At 33.9% G+C, this 20,241-nt stretch overlaps 2 protein-coding genes across 2 annotated transcripts; one reads left to right on the top strand and one right to left on the bottom strand.

Annotated features, from left to right (window-relative positions):
- The first annotated feature begins 10,181 nt into the window (after window positions 1–10,181).
- On the top strand, window positions 10,182–14,530 carry LOC140812876 (bidirectional sugar transporter SWEET16-like). The gene is made up of 6 exons (XM_073171245.1): window positions 10,182–10,454; window positions 10,660–10,696; window positions 11,426–11,636; window positions 12,192–12,353; window positions 12,911–13,030; window positions 14,099–14,530. Exons 1-6 carry the CDS (start codon window positions 10,421–10,423, stop codon window positions 14,405–14,407), a joined length of 873 nt encoding a protein of 290 aa, XP_073027346.1. The 5' UTR covers window positions 10,182–10,420; the 3' UTR covers window positions 14,408–14,530.
- A 4,415-nt stretch (window positions 14,531–18,945) lies between these two features.
- Window positions 18,946–19,731, bottom strand: LOC140811151 (secreted RxLR effector protein 161-like). The gene has a single exon (XM_073169027.1). The coding sequence runs from the start codon at window positions 19,729–19,731 to the stop codon at window positions 18,946–18,948; it is 786 nt and encodes a 261-aa protein (XP_073025128.1).
- Between the last annotated feature and the right edge of the window lie 510 nt (window positions 19,732–20,241).

The following is a 20,241-nucleotide window of genomic DNA, read 5'->3' as shown; positions in this document are numbered from 1 at the left end:
TGATTATGTGGTGCATTGATATATGTCATATGATGCATGCTATTATGTCACGTTTTATGATGCATGTTGCATTTCATGTTGAGCCGTATCTCCTTCGAGATAGCCTTTACTGTTGAGCTGTATCTCTTTCGAGATAAGCTATATCTTGTGGGGCCGCTCAGCCCTGTCTTGTCTTGTGGACGCATGGACACCGAGAGTACACAGTGGCCGACGGGTCCGGAGGGCTTCGGTGATCCGGGACATTTTAGGTCCACGTCTGTTCTTGTAGTGGATGCAGTGACCCAGAGGAGTACCGCGCGGCACTATCCACTTGGCGCCTCTAGACTGAGCATTTTGAGATCCTTTGTTATTCCTGTTTCTTGACTACCCTGGTATCATATCATAGCATGTGCATTTCATATAGGCTTGTATACTCATGCTTTTGTACTGGGCGTTCTTATCGCTCACGTCCTCGGTTTTGTTTATCTTGGACACCCCATTCCCACGGGGCAGGCCTCAGGTTGGATGGCTCAGGAGGAGGAGGAGGAGGATGTTGAGTAGCCGGTGGAGTTATTTATTCAGTACTTTTTGTTTCGATATGGTTGTACCGTATACTTTCTTTTCATTCTGAGTTGTTATGAATTTTCGATGGGGTTGTATAACTATCATTTGTTGACCTTTTCCGCTATTATCTCTGATTGTTATTAATTAAGTTAATCGCATGCTTAGTTCTTGATTAGTAGGTGATTCTGGAACGGGTCACTACAATTCATGACAAAGTTATTGTTAGTTGTGGTGACATGCTAACTCGATTAAGATAACAAAATATCTATAAAGTTAGTTGGAATGATGAACAGTTTGTTGCTCCTACATGTTTTATTGTTTTATATGGTAATAAGGATTGGTTGCGACATAAGCGGTCGAATCACTTGAATTTTATTAGTCTGAGTAAGCAAGATTTGGTAGCTTGATGGTTAAAGATCAATTGTATTAAATATAAGATTCGTACTGCATGCCAACTTGATAAGCAAGTGAAATATACTTTTAAAAATTAAAAGTGTGACTCTTCAACCATATGGTTGGATTTACTAGATATGGATCTTTTGATCCAATGTCAGTGAAGAGATTAGGGAGAATGAGACATACTCTAGGGATTATGGATGATTATTTTTCAGGTTTAATTGGGTGATCTTTATTCCATCCAAAGACCATACAAGTGTCCAGCTAGTCAATGTTTTAAAACGGCTTCAAAATGAGAAATTAATTGTGATAGATAAGATAAGAAGCTATATAGGCTCTAATCAGTTTACAAATTGAGCACTTTCATCCTATCTAGATGGCCAATAAATCAAGCTCGAGTTCTCTACCTCTAGGTCACCTCGGCAAAATGGTATTGATGAGAGAAGAAACCACACATTAAAGGAAACGGCTAGAAAAATGATAGCTGATTCTAGATCTCTCAAAGGTTTAGGGAAAAAAAAAAAAAAATACAACTTGTTACATTCAGAATAGATCAATGATAAACAAGAAGCATAATAAGACTTTATATGAAATCCGAAATTGCTTTATACCTTATATCTTTTTATTTCAAAATGTTTTGTTGCAATTGCTATATTCATAATAATGGTAAAACTCACTTAACAACATTTGATGCTACATATGACGGTGGCATATCCCTTGGATATCCATATCTTAGTAAAGCATATAGAGAATTTAATAATAAATCTATAACTGTTGGAGAATCTGTGTACATTTTATTTGATGAATCATATATATGTCAAGATGGTGAAAATATTGATGTGCATGATATATGTAATAGATTATGTGCGGCTAATCTTGACTCTAATAATGATTGTGAGATAGATTTAAGAAAAACAACTACAATAGTTCCAGAAGTCAAGTTGTTCTAGAAGATGCAATCATTGTTGAAGAAGTTGAGCTGATATTTGATAACCAGCCAGAAGAACTTCTAGAAGAAAATATTGCTAATACAATCAATGCTCTATGTAGTCGACAGCAAGATTCGGATCCCCTTAAGCCTAGCTACTGGTGAAATGAAAATCGTCCACCGAAGCTGGTCATTGGTAATACAGTTGTACCTCTTAGAACTCGAATACAAATTCTAGATGAGTTTCTGCATACTGCTTTCATCTCACAACTTGAACATAAAAAGAGAGATGAATCCTTAGGAGACGCTAGCTGGATAGATGTTATGTTATCAAGATGAGCTTAACCAGTTTGAGATAAACAAAATTTGACGCTTAGTTCCCAAATCCTTTTATCAAAACATAATTGGAACTAGATGGTTATTTTTAAAGGTATTGGGGGAGGGTGTATCTGTATTAAGAAAAAAATCTAGACTAGTATCCCAATATTATAGACATGAAGATTGCATAGATTTGATGAATCATTTGTTCTTGTAGCTATACTTGAAGCTATTACAATATTTCTTTCATTTGCTGCTTAAAATAATTTTAAAATATATCAAATGAATGTTAAATGTTTCTTCCTTAATTGCTAATTTCATGAAGAAGTGTATACAACCATCTAGATTTATAAATAATGTACACCTTAATTATGTGTATAAACCGGATAAAGCATTGTATAGATTAAAGCAAACCCCTCAGTCTTTATATAATACATTATCTAAATTATTTTTATCATGTTTTGTTGTTGGGGCTACAGATAAAAATCTCTTTAAGTTTACCAAATGAGATCATATTTTGCTAGTTCAAATATATGTTCATGATATTATCTTTGGTTCTAGTAACCCCAAACTGTGTGTTAAATTTTCCAAGATAATGCAGGATAAGTTTGAGATGAGCATGATGTTAGAGTTAACTTTCTTTCTTGAATTTCAGGTCAAGCAACTAGACAATGTAATCTTCATCAACCAGGTCAAGTACACAAATAACTACTCAAGAAGTATGACATGGAAAGTTTTGCAGTTTTCCTTTACCCATATGAGCTCATCAACCAGGCTAGATAAATATGAAGGGAGAACTTCGGTTGAGGTAACAATTTTTCGATGCTTAATTGGATCACTGTTATACTAAATGCTGGTCGGGCAGAAGTTATGTTTGTTGTATATTTATGTGCTAGATTTCAAGCTATTTCTCAACAATCACATTACACAGCCGCATAAAAATTCCTTAAGGTTATGTTTGGTTTGTGGGATAAACAAGGGATTAATTAATAGTCCCAATCAATCCTATGTTTTTCTCGTTTTTCACAAAAGTGGGATGAGCCACTTGGCCCGCACTCGGCCCGAACTGTTCACATTAATTTCAGGATGATTTGTCTCTTCTTCTTGGTGTGATAAATTATCATCACTTGAATATTGACTTTTATACCTTAAATTTAAAAATAAAAAATATCATTTTCCTTCCCAAAAAAATATCTGTTTTTCTCTTTAAAAAAAAACTTATTTATAAATTCCAATTTAATTTTATTATTTATTTGAATAAAATTAATTTTAATAAAGTAATTTTATTAATATTTAAATATTTATCAAGATAGTACTTTTTTTTTTTTGAAATATTAAGATAGTACTTTTAATTATGTTATTACTCACAATTTTAGTTATTTTCAAATAATATTACTATACAGAAAAATAATAAATAAAAGATATAAATTAACGATGGTAATAATATTAATGAATTGAATAATATCAAATTTGTACCCCACTATTCAAAATTTTACTCATATTTTAATTATTGCAATAATTGCGTACTTACGAATTTATTTATAATAAATATATTAATATTATTTTTATTAAATCTAAATTACAAATATAAATATTAAATTATATGGCCAATTATTTTAAATATATAAATTAACTACCACTAGGGGCATTTTGGTCATTGCAATAAAATTTACAGAATTAATCCATCATTTTAAAATCAAACCAAACACCATGTTATTTATCCCACCATACTATTAATCTATATATCTCATTTTTTAATCACTCTAATTACTAATCATTTACTTATCACATCACTCTTACCAAACGTAGCCTAAGTATTTAAACGGCACTCCTAATGTAGGTATGATAAGGATCATTTTTGCATATTATATTATGGTGTTTGCAGCACATTATTTCATGAGTTCAGGTATCGATTATGCATTTTATCATTTTACTCATTATTTATGTTTATCGTTCATTCCTCATATGTTGCGGGTTGGTTTGTAAGTAAATGGGATCAAAAAGAAGGAATTGTTGACTAAAAGTGCGAGCAGGGCGGGTGTTTTAGCATGTCCCAGCGTGCTAATGAAGTAAAAATACAGATTTGCACAGAGCCTACGCTAGGGCAGGTGATTTCTCTTGCCCAAGTGCATCCAACGTACAAAAGAAAAAAGAATCGAGTGCAGGCAGCTACCATTTTTGGAATACCTTCACAAATTTTAGGGAGTTGAACTCTTCTCACAATTTTAGCAGTCGTACTAACTCTCAAAACTTTCAAATATGAAATCCGCTTATAGACCCTTTTACAATTCAAATGTTTGATCTCATCAAATTTCAACCACTAAATTTAACTCCTTAAATTTGAATATCTCAATGGTAACACAGAAACCAATGCTTGTGTGGTTCAAAGATATAGCTAGTCGTAGGTTCACAACACATGTGATTCGAGACTCCATGTTTCCTTTATACGGGCTTACCCTGATTAACCATATTCTATGCTCAACTCATTGATAATAAGAATGTCAAAAATTATTTATGATTGAAGCGACAAAATCATGGTAAGAGCATTTAGGTGCATCGCTCCATGATTCCTAGTGTATCACTTGATAGTGCATGAAAGAACTTGTAGATTATGGTTAACGTACAGTGTAGTTATTTCATTCTATATATCTCGATCTAATATGCAATCATTGATATATAGAGAGTTGCATATGAATTTGAAAACAATGTAATTTATCTTCGAGTAATCATAACGACATCGTATGTGAAACTAGGGAACCACTTTATTATAAAGCACGTCTCATACTCAGGCCAGTAATTCCTTACACTATTAACTCAACGGGTCACATAGGATATCAACACCCGTAAGCGAGTGGTGAATCCCCGATTACAAAGAACTGGCTCCTACGTATGTCAACTATACTCAATCTCGCCAACTGATGACCCTCGCGGAGCTACTAAAAAAGTAAAACTACAACACTAGTACATAAAGTCTTTGTGTCCTCAAAAACACGCTTATAGACAAAAGTTTTAAAAAACCTTTGTCTTTTAGCGTGTTTTTGAGGGTCAACGACAACGGTTTATAAAACTGTTGTCTATAAGCGTGTTTTTGAGGACAAAAGACAACGGTTTTCGTGAACTGTTGTGGATTAGCGTGTTTTTTCGGAGAAACGACAACGGTTTTCGTGAACAGTTGTGGATTAGCGTTTTTTTTTTGGGAAACGACAACGGTTTTCGTGAACCGTTGTGGATTAGCGTTTTTTTTGGGAAACGACAACGGTTTTCGTGAACCGTTGTGGATTAGCGTTTTTTTTTGGGAAACGACAACGGTTTTCGTGAACCGTTGTCTATTAGCGTGTTTTTTTGGAGAAACAACAACGGTTTTCGTGAACCGTTGTGGATTAGCGTTTTTTTAGGGAAAAGACAACGGTTTTCGTGAACTGTTGTGGATTAGCGTTTTTTTCGGAGAAATTACAACAGTTTTAGAGAGCCGTTGTTAAAAATAGCGACAGTTTAAACAAAAAACCGTCGCTATTAGCGACAGGTTTACTAAAACCGTCACAAAGTTTAATGTAGCGACGAATTATAAACCGTCGCTAATTTTAAATCGGCGACGGTTTTAGAAAATTCCGTTGCCGATTTAAAATAGCGACAGCTTTTTGAAACCGTCGCCGATTCAAAACTAGCGATGGTTTACAAAACCGTCGCCGATTTAAATGTAGCGACGGTTTTATAATTCGTCGCTAAATTAAAATTTGGTCATTGTTCTGTTTTTAACTTTTTTAACAGTTGTTGAATGTCTACGACAACGGATTTTATCCGTTGTCGTTTAGCATTTTTCTTGTAGTGGATTTTTCATAAAACCAATGAATACTTGGTTAAAAATTTCCTCAAGTATTAAAAAATCATTTTCAGAACATTGAATCGATGGTAAGATTTTATGTCTGTTCTTTATGGAATTTGGAATTCCATGGATATGGAGGTTACAACCAGAATTTCCTAATGAAAAAAATTATTAAAGACAACAGTTTTGGATTCTCACTACAAAAAAAATGGTAAACGACATTTGTATAAACGTGTTTTTGAGACATTCGACAACTATTTAGCGACAGTTTTTTCTTTAACCGTCGCTAAAAGTAGCGACGGTTTTACTTAAACTGTGCCGATTTACAATTTTGCGACGGTTTAACATACACCGTCGCTAAATTTAGCGACAGTTAAAAAAACATGTCGCATGTTTAAAAATAGCGACGGATTTGCCAAGCCCGTTGCTAAAGTTGGCGAGCGTTAAATAAAAACCGTCGCAACATTTAGCGACGGTTTAGATTTAACCGTCGTCGATTTATAATTTCGCGACGGTTTAACTAAAACCGTTTCTATTTTAAAAAAAATTCCTTCCCCCCTAAACTTCCCCCATTTTCTTTCACCACTCTCTATAAATACATGCAAATTTGCTTCAATTTCTTCCACTTCACTTCACAACAATTAAAATTTTTCTCACTTACATGATTTTACAACTTCACAACACTTAAATTTTTGTCTCTTCACGATTTTACAACTTCACAACACTTAAAATTTTTATCCCTTACACGATTTTTTTACCACTTCAAAACGATTAAACTTTTTATCTCTTACACGATTTTATCACTTCACGACTTTTAAAGTTTTTATCTCTTACACGATTGTATCAATTGAAAACACAGATTTATTAAATTCTTAAATTTTTTTTATTTTACCTAAAATATTAGCGACGAAATATATAAACCGTCGCGAAATAGAGACGGTTTTGCACATGAATACTGTCGCTAAATTTAGCGACGGTAAAAAGTAAACCGTTTCTAAATTTAGCGACGGGATTTTGAACCGTCGCTGATTATATACAGACCGTCGCAAATAACTTTTGCGACAGTTGTCAAACCGTCGCAAATTGTAGTTTCGACGACACTTTTTATTTTGCGACGATTTCAGTCAAAAACCGTTGTCTTTGAGCGGACCATTTAACAACACTAACTTTAACAACAGTTTTAAAATAGCTACGATAACGGTTAAAAACAACGGTTTAAAACCCTTGCAAAACCGTTGTCGTTGCTAGAAATTACAACGGTTTAACACTGTTGCAAAACCGTTGTCGTTGATAGAAAAGACAACAGTTTAAAACCGTTGTCGTTGAAGACACTTTCAACAACACCCTCAGTTACAACAGTTTTAAATGGCCTACGACAACGGATTTTATCCGTTGTCGTTTGGCGTTTTTGTTGTAGTGACTATTGGTGTCAACCATAACGACAGATTTATCCCCTTGCAAATAATAACCACTCGAAAAATTTGAGGTAGGGTTTTTCAGTGAATCTATCATATAAGGACGCATCTTGTATGATCGAACATCTCCATGTTCCCACTAATGAAACTTGGTACACAACATCACAGATACTAGTCTTGAGCTCGAGTAACATTTATCTTTATTTTAAGCAGCTGAATCTACTAAGAACGAGTTAGAATATATAGTAATTATTAAATGTGCTTCATGATCGTCATCATATGCACGACCACATTGTATCATAGTATATATTCAAGGTCTTTATCTATGCAACATGTATGAGTATACAAATAAAGTAAATCTCAAAATGTATAAAATGTAAAATATTAAAGATTCAATAAAGTTCAAGCCTACAATTGACTTGCACAACACCTACTCTAACATTTTTCTATCTTCAAGATATTCCATATTACACGTATAATTTGTTATCTGATCATCAAGGATCATCTTAAACACATTCACTCAAGATGTTAAAGCTATCTATTTAGATATTTGTGTATATCTGTCCGGACCTAAGATTCAATAGATAGTGTTGTTTTGTTAAGTGTTGTAGAGGATACTAGAAGTTTTTGTGTAGGTATTTGACAAGTTCTAATCGAAGTGCTTTTTGCAGTTCGTTGTAACATCTAAAGTCTTATAGTGAATTCTTTCCTTAAGTGGTTGAAGAGATGACGTAGAAAGATATTGTCTTCGAACTTTTATATATCTGGTGTAATTTATTTTGAGTTGCATTGTATGCCTTGTTTATATTATCTAATTAACTTGTTAAAATATCAATGGTTTGAATATATTTTATCTCACTAGTACCAGCCAAAACTTTATGTACTTCTAAGTGTCTAGCTGGTCGAGAATAAGGCATTAACATCTAACAACGATTAAGGCTAGCTCAATTTTTAAAATAAAATAAAAAATTCATTCAACTGAAAGAAACCTCAAAAACGGAAGAAAGGGTGAACGTACTCCCCAGGCAGGATACTTAACGCGTTAGCTACAGCACTGCACGCCAGGTCCATCACAAGGAAAACGAAAACCGAGATTTGCCTTATCTTATATCAAACGCGAGCTACGAGCAAATAGAACACCTTTCAGAAGTATCAATACCGTCACATGAGAAACCGGGCCCCGGCTTTTTCCAGCTGTTCAATGGCCCCCTCACGCAGTTCTTCTGACTATCTATTATTTGATTAACTAATCCTCTATATTGGAAAGGATGAAGGGTCAAATGGTTGAATTGAGTTGTAGACGTAAGAACCCAACGGGCCCTTTCCCATGATCGAAGCCAAAAAATACTATGAGGTGCTCGGAAATGGTCGAAGTAGTTATGGACATGTCTTCTTCCAAATATAGCATAGGGACCATAAATGCTTTTGAACACTAGTCAAATTCAGCAACCAACTACTCTTTAATTTTGTCTGAGGAGAGGGAAAAAGTTGTAATAGACTTTGTCTATACGAGAATTGAACATTCTTGATTGAACTCCGAGAGATCTTGCTAATGTAATATTGTCTACAATTAGCTGTAGTTACTTGAGAAGCGGTTGGATAAGGTATAGCTTGGTCAGCCTGAGTATCTCTGATAAGCTTAAAGCAGATCGGCCGGATGACTTGGATGATCCAGCTTGCTCTGATAGAAGCCAAAAAGAGAAGAATAACATCCAGAAAGATCTAATTTTGATCATCCAGTAAGTTGGTCAAGAAGCCCGGGCTCATCCAGCAGGACAACATATCATCAATTGAACAACCAACTAAGACAACTTAAAGCTAACAACTGTTCGTTATCATCAAAAATCAACAATTATTTGTTATCATCAAAACATAATATAATTTTAACTTTAACAATTTGCCTTTTTTAGTGTGACAAAACTCATACAATACAAGTATTTAAATTCCTTAACTAACATCAGTTAAAAAATTGTATTTAATTGATATAATCAAATTACATTGGTGCATAACGAATAATGCAAAACAACAAGATATTTTTTTACATATAATTTAGTATTTTTTCGACGTGAAAGACTTAGTAAACTGTGGCTAAAAAAGCGACGGTGTTTTGTAAACCGTCACCTGTTTTGAGAAGCGACGGTTTATTAAAACTTGTCGCAATATTTTACGACGGTTTAAATAACCGTCGCTAAAATAGCGACGGTTTATATTAAACCGTGGCTAAAGAAGCGACGGTTGTTTGTAAACCGTCGCGTATTTTATTTGGCGACGGTTTTTTCAAAACCTTCGTCATATTAGCGACGGTTTCTTAAAAACCGTCGCTATTCCATCTGTTTTTTTGTAGTGGTAGTGTATAGTAGTTAGCATCATGGTTTAAAAAAAAAAAAAAAAGTTTGGAGAATTATCCCAATTACTCCAAACACTATAAGCTGGGAATTTGATCAGGAAAAGGAACATGAATCGTCGGTACTGAGAAGATTGGCATGAGGCCGGCCCGGAAGGTATTTCTGTCGGCTGATGCATGTTTGTTTTGGCACCATCACTCGCAATTATTTCGCCACCCGAAAAGTCGATGGGGCCTCAAGTACTAAACCAGAAGGACATATCCCACGTGAAAGAAAACAGAAGAAATACGCGTTGATGGCCAGCAAATTTCTTCGCCAATAAAGCGACTTTCCAGAATCACTGAATAAAGATAACCGTAGAGGAAAATCACAATACTCGACGTGTCAACAGACTGGTGAAAATATCAGATTTCCATTACCACAGAATCCATTTAAAGTACCAACTACTTTCTTGAAGCACCACCGCGGGCCACGTATTCTTGGAGCTTAGCCGTCTATATATAGCAACAGTTTTCACTGTACCTTTGCACATCCATTCCCTCTATTTAATCAACTGATCTCTTCATCGATTTCTCCATCTTTGGATCAAATTCCCCAGCAACAGAAAAAGAAAACACAAAAGAAAAAAAAAAACTTTATCAGTGACCCCTTTATGGCTAACTTAAGCTTCATCCTCGGAATTATAGGTACAATTCAAGAGTTATTATAACAGTTTCTTCGCACACGTTGCGTCGATATATGTTTGAGTAACTACGGATTTTGTGGTTTTTTTCCTTACGTCGTCTCTAAAATTTTAAATAAAGTTCAATAATTAAGTATTTTCTTTCCTCGTTAGTATTGTTCGAAGAGATGTTTTGGGAAAACTAACATTTTCTCCTACTTTTACCGCAGGGAATGTGGTTTCTATTCTCATGTTCGCGTCTCCTATGTAAGTCTGGCTAAATATATAGTTCTAATGATTTCAAATTACTTATTACATTTGTAGATATATACCCTATTATATATATGGGGGTATAAAAATATTGCCTTATTAACATTAATTTTTTTATGTTTTTTTTTTGAACTTAGGGCTTTTTCATTTTGAAAATCAATAAACACGTATTTAAATGTTGTATTTATATTGATGAATTTGGAACCAAAGATTTCAAATCCATCCATGTAGCATTGTTTGGATTAGTTTGTTTTATAATCGATTTCAAATCTCAATTAGCTATTTTTTTTTATTAATTTTGATAGATTCCAAATTCATCAAAATATCTTCCTATCAAAACCAGCCTATCCAAACGAAATCGAAAAAATTATATCAGAAACTTTAAATTAACTTACAACTATGAAATAAGACGACTTAGGAAACCTTACCAGCACAAATTTCTGCGTACGAGCACGAATTGTCTCGTTTTCTTGATCGCTTATCGACTGAGAACAGGTCTCCATATTCAGACCTCTGAAACGTAACGAGACAACTTAGGATACGCTACAAGCACACCGATCTCTAGAGTACTGTCTCATTTTCTTGATTTCTTGTCGACTGAGAACAGATTTCAATCACAATATTATTGGTTAGAATGTGTTTCATGTTCTTTCGTAGCCCATTTGAATTTCACTTTTCTTATATATGCAAAGCTAATATACGATTCAATTCTTAAATTATTTTCAGGAAAACCTTTAAGCAGATAGTTAAGAAGAAATCTACAGAGAATTACAAAGGAGTCCCTTACATAACCACATTATTGAGCACCAGCTTGTGGTCATATTATGGACTTCTAAAGAGTGGGGGATTGTTAATTGTCACAGTCAATGGTGCTGGAGCCGCTTTGCATGTTGTCTATGTTACCCTCTTTCTCATCTACGCCTCAAAAATCACCAAGGCCAGTCAGAATCCATTATTCCTTCACCTTTAATTTCTTATCTATGGGAGTTTGGATCCAAATCAGTATCATTGAGTATCATACTTCTTGGAGTAGAAAATCATCCCTTCTTTTATTAAATAAAAATTCCCTACTTTCAAATCTAATATGACGATTTTTCAAAAAATTTAATATCAGTTATATATTTTGTGTTCTGGTATGATAAAAAAAATTATAATTTTGGGTATGTTATTTTTGTTTTTTTTCAATTTGAGTAGGTATATTGTGAGACGGTATCACGAATATTTATCTGTGAGACTGGTCAACCCTACGGATATTCACAATAAAAAGTGATACTTTTAGTATAAAAAGTAATATTTTTTCATGGATGACTCGAATTAGAGAATCGTCTCACAAATACGACCATTGAGACCGTCTCGCACAAGTTTTTGTGTTTCGATTTTGGTTCTTTTTCCATCCGTCCAGAGACAAAAGAAGGGAACATAAATGATTGCGATTTTCCATGCTATTTCAAAATTTTTTAGACCACTGTAAGTATAATTTTAATTGATGCAGATTAAATATATGAAATTGGTGGCAGCAATAAACATTGGGTTTCTTGGGGCTGTAATACTTGTGACTCAGCTTGCTTTCCACGGGAGTCTGCGCATTACTTTGATTGGAATCCTGTGTGCAGCATTGACTATTGGGATGTATGCTGCACCTCTCGCTGCTATGGTAATGTCTACTAAATATAATTTTATTACCATTATATATTTCAGAATATAAAAAATTTTAAAGGGGAAATCATAAAATTGCGGCATGAATAATTTTGGTAATCTAATTAGTTAATTTGTCAAATTTGATTTTCATCGGAGCATTGACATAAATTTGAACGTAATGTTAGTAATATGTGACTAAATATGGAAAAAAAAAAACAATTTATTACATTAAGATTAATTAAATTTTCAGTAGGTTTTTTTAGACAGTCTAACGAATCATCTTTATCTGTGAGACGGGTCAACCCTATCGATATTCACAATAAAAAGTAATACTATTAGATAAAAAGTAATATTTTTTCATTGATAACCCAAATAAGATATCTGTCTCACAAAATACGACTCGTGAGACCATCTCAGGTAAGTTTTTGCCTTAAATTTTAATCAATTAGATTACCAAAACTCGACTTAGACCAATTTAAAGAATGATTTTTGGACTGGTTCTTTAATTTTTAATGTTAGCATGTGAATTATATAGATATATATATTATATTTGATCAAATATTTATATTGCAGAAAACGGTAATTCAGATGAAAAGCGTGAAGTACATGCCCTTTTTCCTCTCTTTCTTCCAATTTCTCAACGGTGGGATATGGTCTGCATATGCGGTACTCATTAAAGATTTCTATATCGGGGTAAGCTTACTTAATTTTACCCTATCATTTATCACTATTAATTCACCGAGAGTAAATTCGTTGAATTTTGGTGAAATATTTTTTCTTTACCTGAAGTTTATTTTAAACTTTTAATAATTATTTTTCGAATTATTTTTAAAAAAATACAAAAGTTATGGTTTTATTTTTTTTATTAATGTCTTTTTAGCAGTAATACATGTTTCTAGACTAGTGTGATATATAGATGGATTGCATTAGCATGTTCAAAAGTTCAAAGTTCAACATATTTGGGCAAGAAGAGCTTTTACTTGCCTAACTAAATTTAATGTTTCTTTTGATGCAAACCAAACAATTTGGTGCAAAATGTACATTCTTAACATCTTGATTTGGGACTAGTCAAATTTTGCCCCACTTTTTATGTACCAATGATGGAGGTAGTGGGTAATTGTAGAATATAGTCAAATTTTTGCCCTTTTTTTTTACTCCAATGATGGAGTAGCACTTAGAAAGGTGATAATTGTAGATAATTTTTCTATGTATATCCACTATTAAAAGTATTTATTTATTTTAATGTGAACTTGAATTTCAAATGGCCCCATATCATATATATCTAGAATCCATAATAATTATGAGTGACTGTACTTATATTTATGATTAGGTCTTGAGAACGTCTCACGAATCTTTATTCGTGAGCCGTGTCAACCCTACTGATATTCATAATAAAAATTAATACTCTTAGCATAAAAAATAATATTTTTTCATGGATGACCCAAATAAGAGATTCGTCTCAAAAAATATGACTCGTGAAACCGTCTCACATAAGTTTTTGTCTATAATTACAGGGCTTGAATTTGATATTTAATAATTAGCGCAATAATGTACCATAATCATATTTTGACAATCCAAAAAATGTATATATGATGGTCAAAATATCATGATGGTATTATTGCATTAATGATTAAAAAAACATTGTAGAAGAATTTTTAAAAATAGATGAATTAACTCTTTTTTTAATAAAAAAAAGGGAAAAAAGTTTATTATATACTAAAATTTGCTTTTGATATAATGATTGGATACCATACCGTGCAGGTACCAAATGGGATTGGATTTGTGTTGGGCTCGGCCCAATTAATATTGTACGCGATCTATAAGAACAAGTCGATTGAGGATCCAACGGAAGAAGAAGGGTCGGCCCATTTATTCGAAGGAGTCATTCAAATGCATGATTTCAATGAAAGCGTGAAAAATCGAAGCCTTAACAAAGGAAAGAGCCTTCCGAAGCCATCCGTTGCTCGACAATACAATCAAAATATTACTAAGACAAGTTCTATGAGCCCTTATGAGTTGGAAATATTAAAAGAAAGAGACATCGAGAAAGGTTTTCAAGAAATCCATTGATATATAATTGTGTTTTATCGATATCCAAATTATTCGAACATTAGAACACTTCCCTAAATTTCTAACATATGGCGGGGTGATTATGTTTTCCTTATTTTCGGATTGATGTATTCTAATTATGAACATCGAGATTTCGATACTCTAGATCATACGAAAGACTTGCACTCTCAATTTACATAGCAAATATGTGACATTTTTGTTTATGCACGAAAAGACGAGCAAAAGACTCGCAGATGTTCAGTTTTGGTCATAGGGTAATCTAATTAATCCAATTTGTAAGAAATTATACATGTCGTAGTTCATATAAATCAATAATGCTTTGTAAGTTTATTTTGTTTAATTGGATTCTTGTGGAAATCAGTTTGATTATTTCCAAACCTCTTACGAAGTCAACCGAACAGCTGTCTTAGGGTCCGGTCCAAAAATAGGCCCAATTGTTTGTTTTAAAAAAGATATATATATATATATATATATATATATATATATATATATATATATATATATATATATATATATAACACAATATGTTTTTGTTATTATGAACACATTTTATTACGGTAAAAACTTATGTGAGACGGTTTCACAGGTCATATATTGTGAGACATATATATTATTTGGGTTATCCATGAAAAAATATTACTTTTTATGATAATAAAAATACTTTTTTATTGTGAATATCGGTAGGGTTGACTCGTCTCACAGATAAAGATTCATGAGACCGTCTCACAAGAAACATAGTGTTTTATTATCCGTGGGTCAAGTAAGAAAAAGTCAACCCAACGCAACTCAAACAAGCAAACATATGCTTCACTTATCATTTCTCTCCCACGTATGCAGTAGGTTTGTAGCTATATCTGTTAGCCAAGATCGAGAAGATCGGATCACAAAAATTAATTTCTTGTGATTTCAATCAACTCTTCTTCACAGGATCGATTGTTCTACGTATTTAACACGAATTAATTAATTACAACACACAGAAAATAGAGATTGCCTTTGAAGCGTGTTTTCGATCTTTCTCTGCACTAGATCTACGCTCCAAACCTCCAAGCCTTCTCCGGTGTTCTCTCAAACTCTTAACGTAGGATTGTGTGTGGTCAAAAGTTACAATGTCACATATATATAAAATATATTTGTGATATCTTGTAACAAAAAGATAATGACAATATCTTTTAGAATATAAATTTAAATGGACATAATATATTATATCATATCTTGAAGATTTAGATGATAAATTTCCATGCAATATATAGTCCAGATAAATTTATCCCATATATACCATAAATTATAACTCATATAATTTATCCGAGTTTATATTAGAGCCACCAAAGGGACCTGGTCGGATTCAATTAAATTAAGCTCCAATAAATTAATTTGATCCAATCAACTCATGATTAATCAAAATAATTTATTAATCTTATTCTACTCCACTAAAAGAATAAGATTGCACTCTCAAATTAAGTGATATTACTGAAGCACAAAATCAATAATTATATCTTCTGATTTATTGACCCAACATATCACCCCTGTCGATCAATTAGAACATCTAAAACAGGGTATCATGGCCATATAACCCATAATAGATATTCATAGGTTCTCAACCCCCATCTTCTCTTTGACAGTCCCATTTGATCACATCACATAATTAATTCAACAAGAATATTGAATTATTGAGCTCAGATTTTACTGTCTTCTAGAAGAACTTGTGAGTTTATGATCGATCATACCTATTGACTAGGTGACAGATTCCATATTACGAACATATGTTCTTTGTTATTTCACTTTGATTCCCAACACATCGAGATATTCACCAATAGTTTTGTCTTATTCCTTAATGTATCAAAGAACTTCAAGTTAGTAATCAAAGTTCATCATCCGCTCAGGATTAAGGTGTTATGTACGACAATCTAATGATTTTGAATTAGTATGGTCAAATCGAATTCAAATCTCACGTGATCCAGTCCAATACAACAAAATGTATCCCTAATTTTATTACCAAACCAAAGATAGGCTTCAATAAAATTGAGACGATCTTATCAAAATAATTTTCCTTATTTATTTACCGATCGTAGATAATAAAACTTTGGATTGAATTATAAATTGAATCTTTCTGTATTTAACGACTTAAACACTCAATTTATAATAATACAACAATCCAATGGACATATGCATTGCTCAAAATAAATTTATTTAAACAAATAAATGAACATTATTCTAATTTCAAAATGTCATCAACATATAAAAAAAGTACTCTGTAATGCCCGAGAATTTAATTACCGTAATCTGAAATGATTTGGATACGATTACCGTAATCTGAGAGTAATCTGAAATGACTTATTGAATTAATCGCGATAAGTATAGACGGAACGGATCGGACTAGAACACACGAGAAAGGTGTAAATGTGTGTGTGCCAAGAAAGAGCCCCGCGCACTTGCGCTGTATGGATTGGCGCACATGCGCGGAGCTGGCCGAGGCTTACGCGCACATGCGCGAGATAATGCGCGCACATGCGCGGCAAGGCCAGTACCATCGGCGCATATGCGCGACAGAGATGGCGCATATGCGCGGGAGGGCCAGTAGGGGTGGCGCATATGCGCGGAAATAATGGCGCATATGCGCGAGTAGGACTTTCGCCGAGACAGTAGGTCTCGCGCATATGCGCGAGTAGTGACCGCGCATATGCGCGAGACGTGTTGCACAAAGGTTGTGCCATTTGCTTTGCATGCACGGAAGTTATGTATATATATATATATTGGCATGCAATTCTTCAGAATTGGAAGGAGAAAATCGAGGGTTTAGGGAAAAGCTTTGTTCTTTTCTTTAGAAATTGATTTACGAGCAAATCGTTTATCTGAATTGGAATCCGACTTCAGTTCTGAACTCCTCTCGCTACGAGCTACACAAGGACGTAAGTTTTATTACGTTTAGACAAGATTTGAATTTATGATGTTGTTAGAATTGAATATGATTCGGATATGGTGTTTCTACTACCGTAGATATTGTAGAATCAAAGTCAGATTTAGAAACAGATTGTTTATGGAATTGTTATGAATTTTAGAGTTGATTTAATTGAGATTACTATCAGAATTATGCTGTTATTCATTTTAAAGTGTACAGATACTGAAGTTATAGATTGTACTGAGATTTATTAGGAATTCTGGTATTATAATTGTGATGTTAAGACTGACGGGGTTACAAGACAGTATTATTATGCCGTTGAAACATCAGTTAGTGCAGATTGATCAGATTCAGTATTGGTTTATGTTATCTTGTGGTATTGATGATGTGATCAGATAGTATTTTGTTCAGATATTGATCAGATTATGTATTGAATTGGGTATTGTTCAGAACAGATTGTGATTTGAACTACACATTAATACAGTGTATTTGTTATTGTCGTTTCAGATCAGGGATGGACAGATTTGACTTCGAGACTTCGTCTTCCTCAGACGGGGACGATAAAGGTATAATTCATGTGATATTTGGGAAGCTACAACTCAAATCGGATTTCATTTGAGTTTCCCAACAAAATCACATACTAGACTGTTCTTTATACTTTGATATGTTTATGCTTCGATTTTAGCATTTTATTCAAAAGTATGAGATTATTGCCATATTCAAATATGAATATGATTATGCTTTGTTTACGGATTGATATTCATTGCAGCTAAGATAGGAGAGTCTTTGACAGTCATTGTCAATTCTCTAGATGTTCGGTGTATCTCAGCGTAGGAGTAGCCATTATTCCTATTGCCAGCCGTCGATACAGCTCAGACCGAAGTCTAGGAATAAGACGTACAGTCACTCCGAGTGGTTGGGTAGGTGACAGCCAGCGACGTCTTATTCACACCGGGATCCCTAGAGTTATAGTGAGTCAAGTCTGTATATGATTTGATTAGAACTGCATGCGTATATGAATGGGATTCATAGATTATGGAACCCATTGTTCTTGCTTTCAGTTGTGATAGCATGTTTTATGATTTAGATTGTTTATGTACATGTTTATCTGATTAGAGTTGCATGTTTGGTTAGATTAGATTTCGTAGATGATGAGATCTATTACTATTGTGTTAATTTATTCATGACAGCATGTTTCATGAATTATTATGTGTATATGCATGTTTACCATGTTTTATACTGGGATTTATTCTCACCGGAGTTATCCGGCTGTTGTCTTGTTTTGTATGTGTGCATGACAACAGGTGGGGCTGGATCAGGGTCGAGATGACGATGAGAGAAGACGAGTTAGCGTGGTGATTCCGGACTTGTAGCAGACTTGGTTTATTACTTGAATTTAGTAACTGAACCTTAGATTTAAGTTGTACAGTATTGTACCTTTATACTGAAATGTAGTTTTTATACAGACATGTATATTATGTAGATTCCATTACCTTCCGCAGTTATATTTTAAAAAGAAAAATTTTTAGACCCTGTTTATCAGAACTGATAATTAAATCCTAAAGATGATTAAGAAAAGATTAGCGTCCGGGTCCCCACATACTCAATGGGCATCATACTATCGAACATCCTCCCACTTGTCCTAGAGTAAATGAGTCATGTCTAGTACACCCATATTTCGAATATGTTCCTCAAAAACTATAGCAGATAAGCTTTTGGTGAAAGGATCAGCAAGATTTTCAGCAGATGCTATCTTGCACACTGTCACGTCTCCTCGTTGAACAATATCCCTAACTAGGTGATATTTTCGTTCAATGTGTTTTCCACGCTGATGGTTTCTTGGTTCTTTTGCATTTGCCACTGCACCACTGTTATCACAATATAAAGTAATGGCATTTGATGCAGCAGGAATAACCTCAAGGCTTAGCAAAAACTTTTTCAGCCAAACGACTTCTTTTGTTGCTTCACAAGCCGCTACATACTCCGCTTCCATTGTGGAATCGGCAATACATGATTGCTTGATACTCCTCCAAACAACGGCACCACCACCCAATGTGAACACAGATCCTGATGTGGATTTACGAGAATCTCTATCAGTTTGAAAATCAGAATCAGTATAACCCACGGGTGCCAACTCTGAAGCCGAATAAACCAACATATACCCTCTAGTTCTGCGAAGATACTTGAGAATATGCTTTACAGCAATCCAGTGCTCTGGTCCTGGGTTTGACTGATATCTACTAACAATCCCAACAGCATAACAAATATCTGGTCGAGTGCATAGCATAGCATACATAAGACTTCCTACAGCTGAAGCATAAGGAACTCTTTTCATGTATTCCACTTCACTTGGATTCTTGGGATTGTGGTCCTTTGACAAGTGAATTCCATGTCTAAAAGGTGTTTGACCTTTTTTGGAATTTTGCATTGCATACCTCACCAATATTTTATCAATATATGGGGATTGAGATAAAGCAATTCCGTTTGTTCTTCCTATCCCGAAGGCTTTGGATACCTAGAATATAACTTGTTTCTCCCAAGTCTTTCATGTCAAACTATTGAGACAACCAATTTTTGGCAGATGTCATCACCCCTACATTATTCCCAATAAGTAGGATGTCATCCACATATAGCATAAGAAAAATCACCTTGTCATCCAAAATTTTCTTATAAACACAAGGCTCATCAAGATTTTGATCGAAGCTATAAACTTTCACAGATTGATCAAATATGATGTTCCAATACCTTGACGCCTGCTTAAGTCCATAAATAGACTTTTTCAGTTTGCATACTTTATACTCTTGAACGTTGTGAATAAAACCGTCTCGTTGTACCATATAAATGGTTTCGTCAAGATTTCCATTAAGAAATACTGTCTTGACATCCATTTGCCACACCTCATAATCAAAATGAGCTGCAATGGATGAGGATCCGAATA

Source organism: Primulina eburnea, chromosome 14 (assembly GCF_022965805.1).
Source record: "Primulina eburnea isolate SZY01 chromosome 14, ASM2296580v1, whole genome shotgun sequence".
NCBI lineage: Eukaryota > Viridiplantae > Streptophyta > Magnoliopsida > Lamiales > Gesneriaceae > Primulina > Primulina eburnea.
Note: the sequence above shows the minus strand (reverse complement) of the source record. Positions and strands in the feature narration are given on the sequence as shown.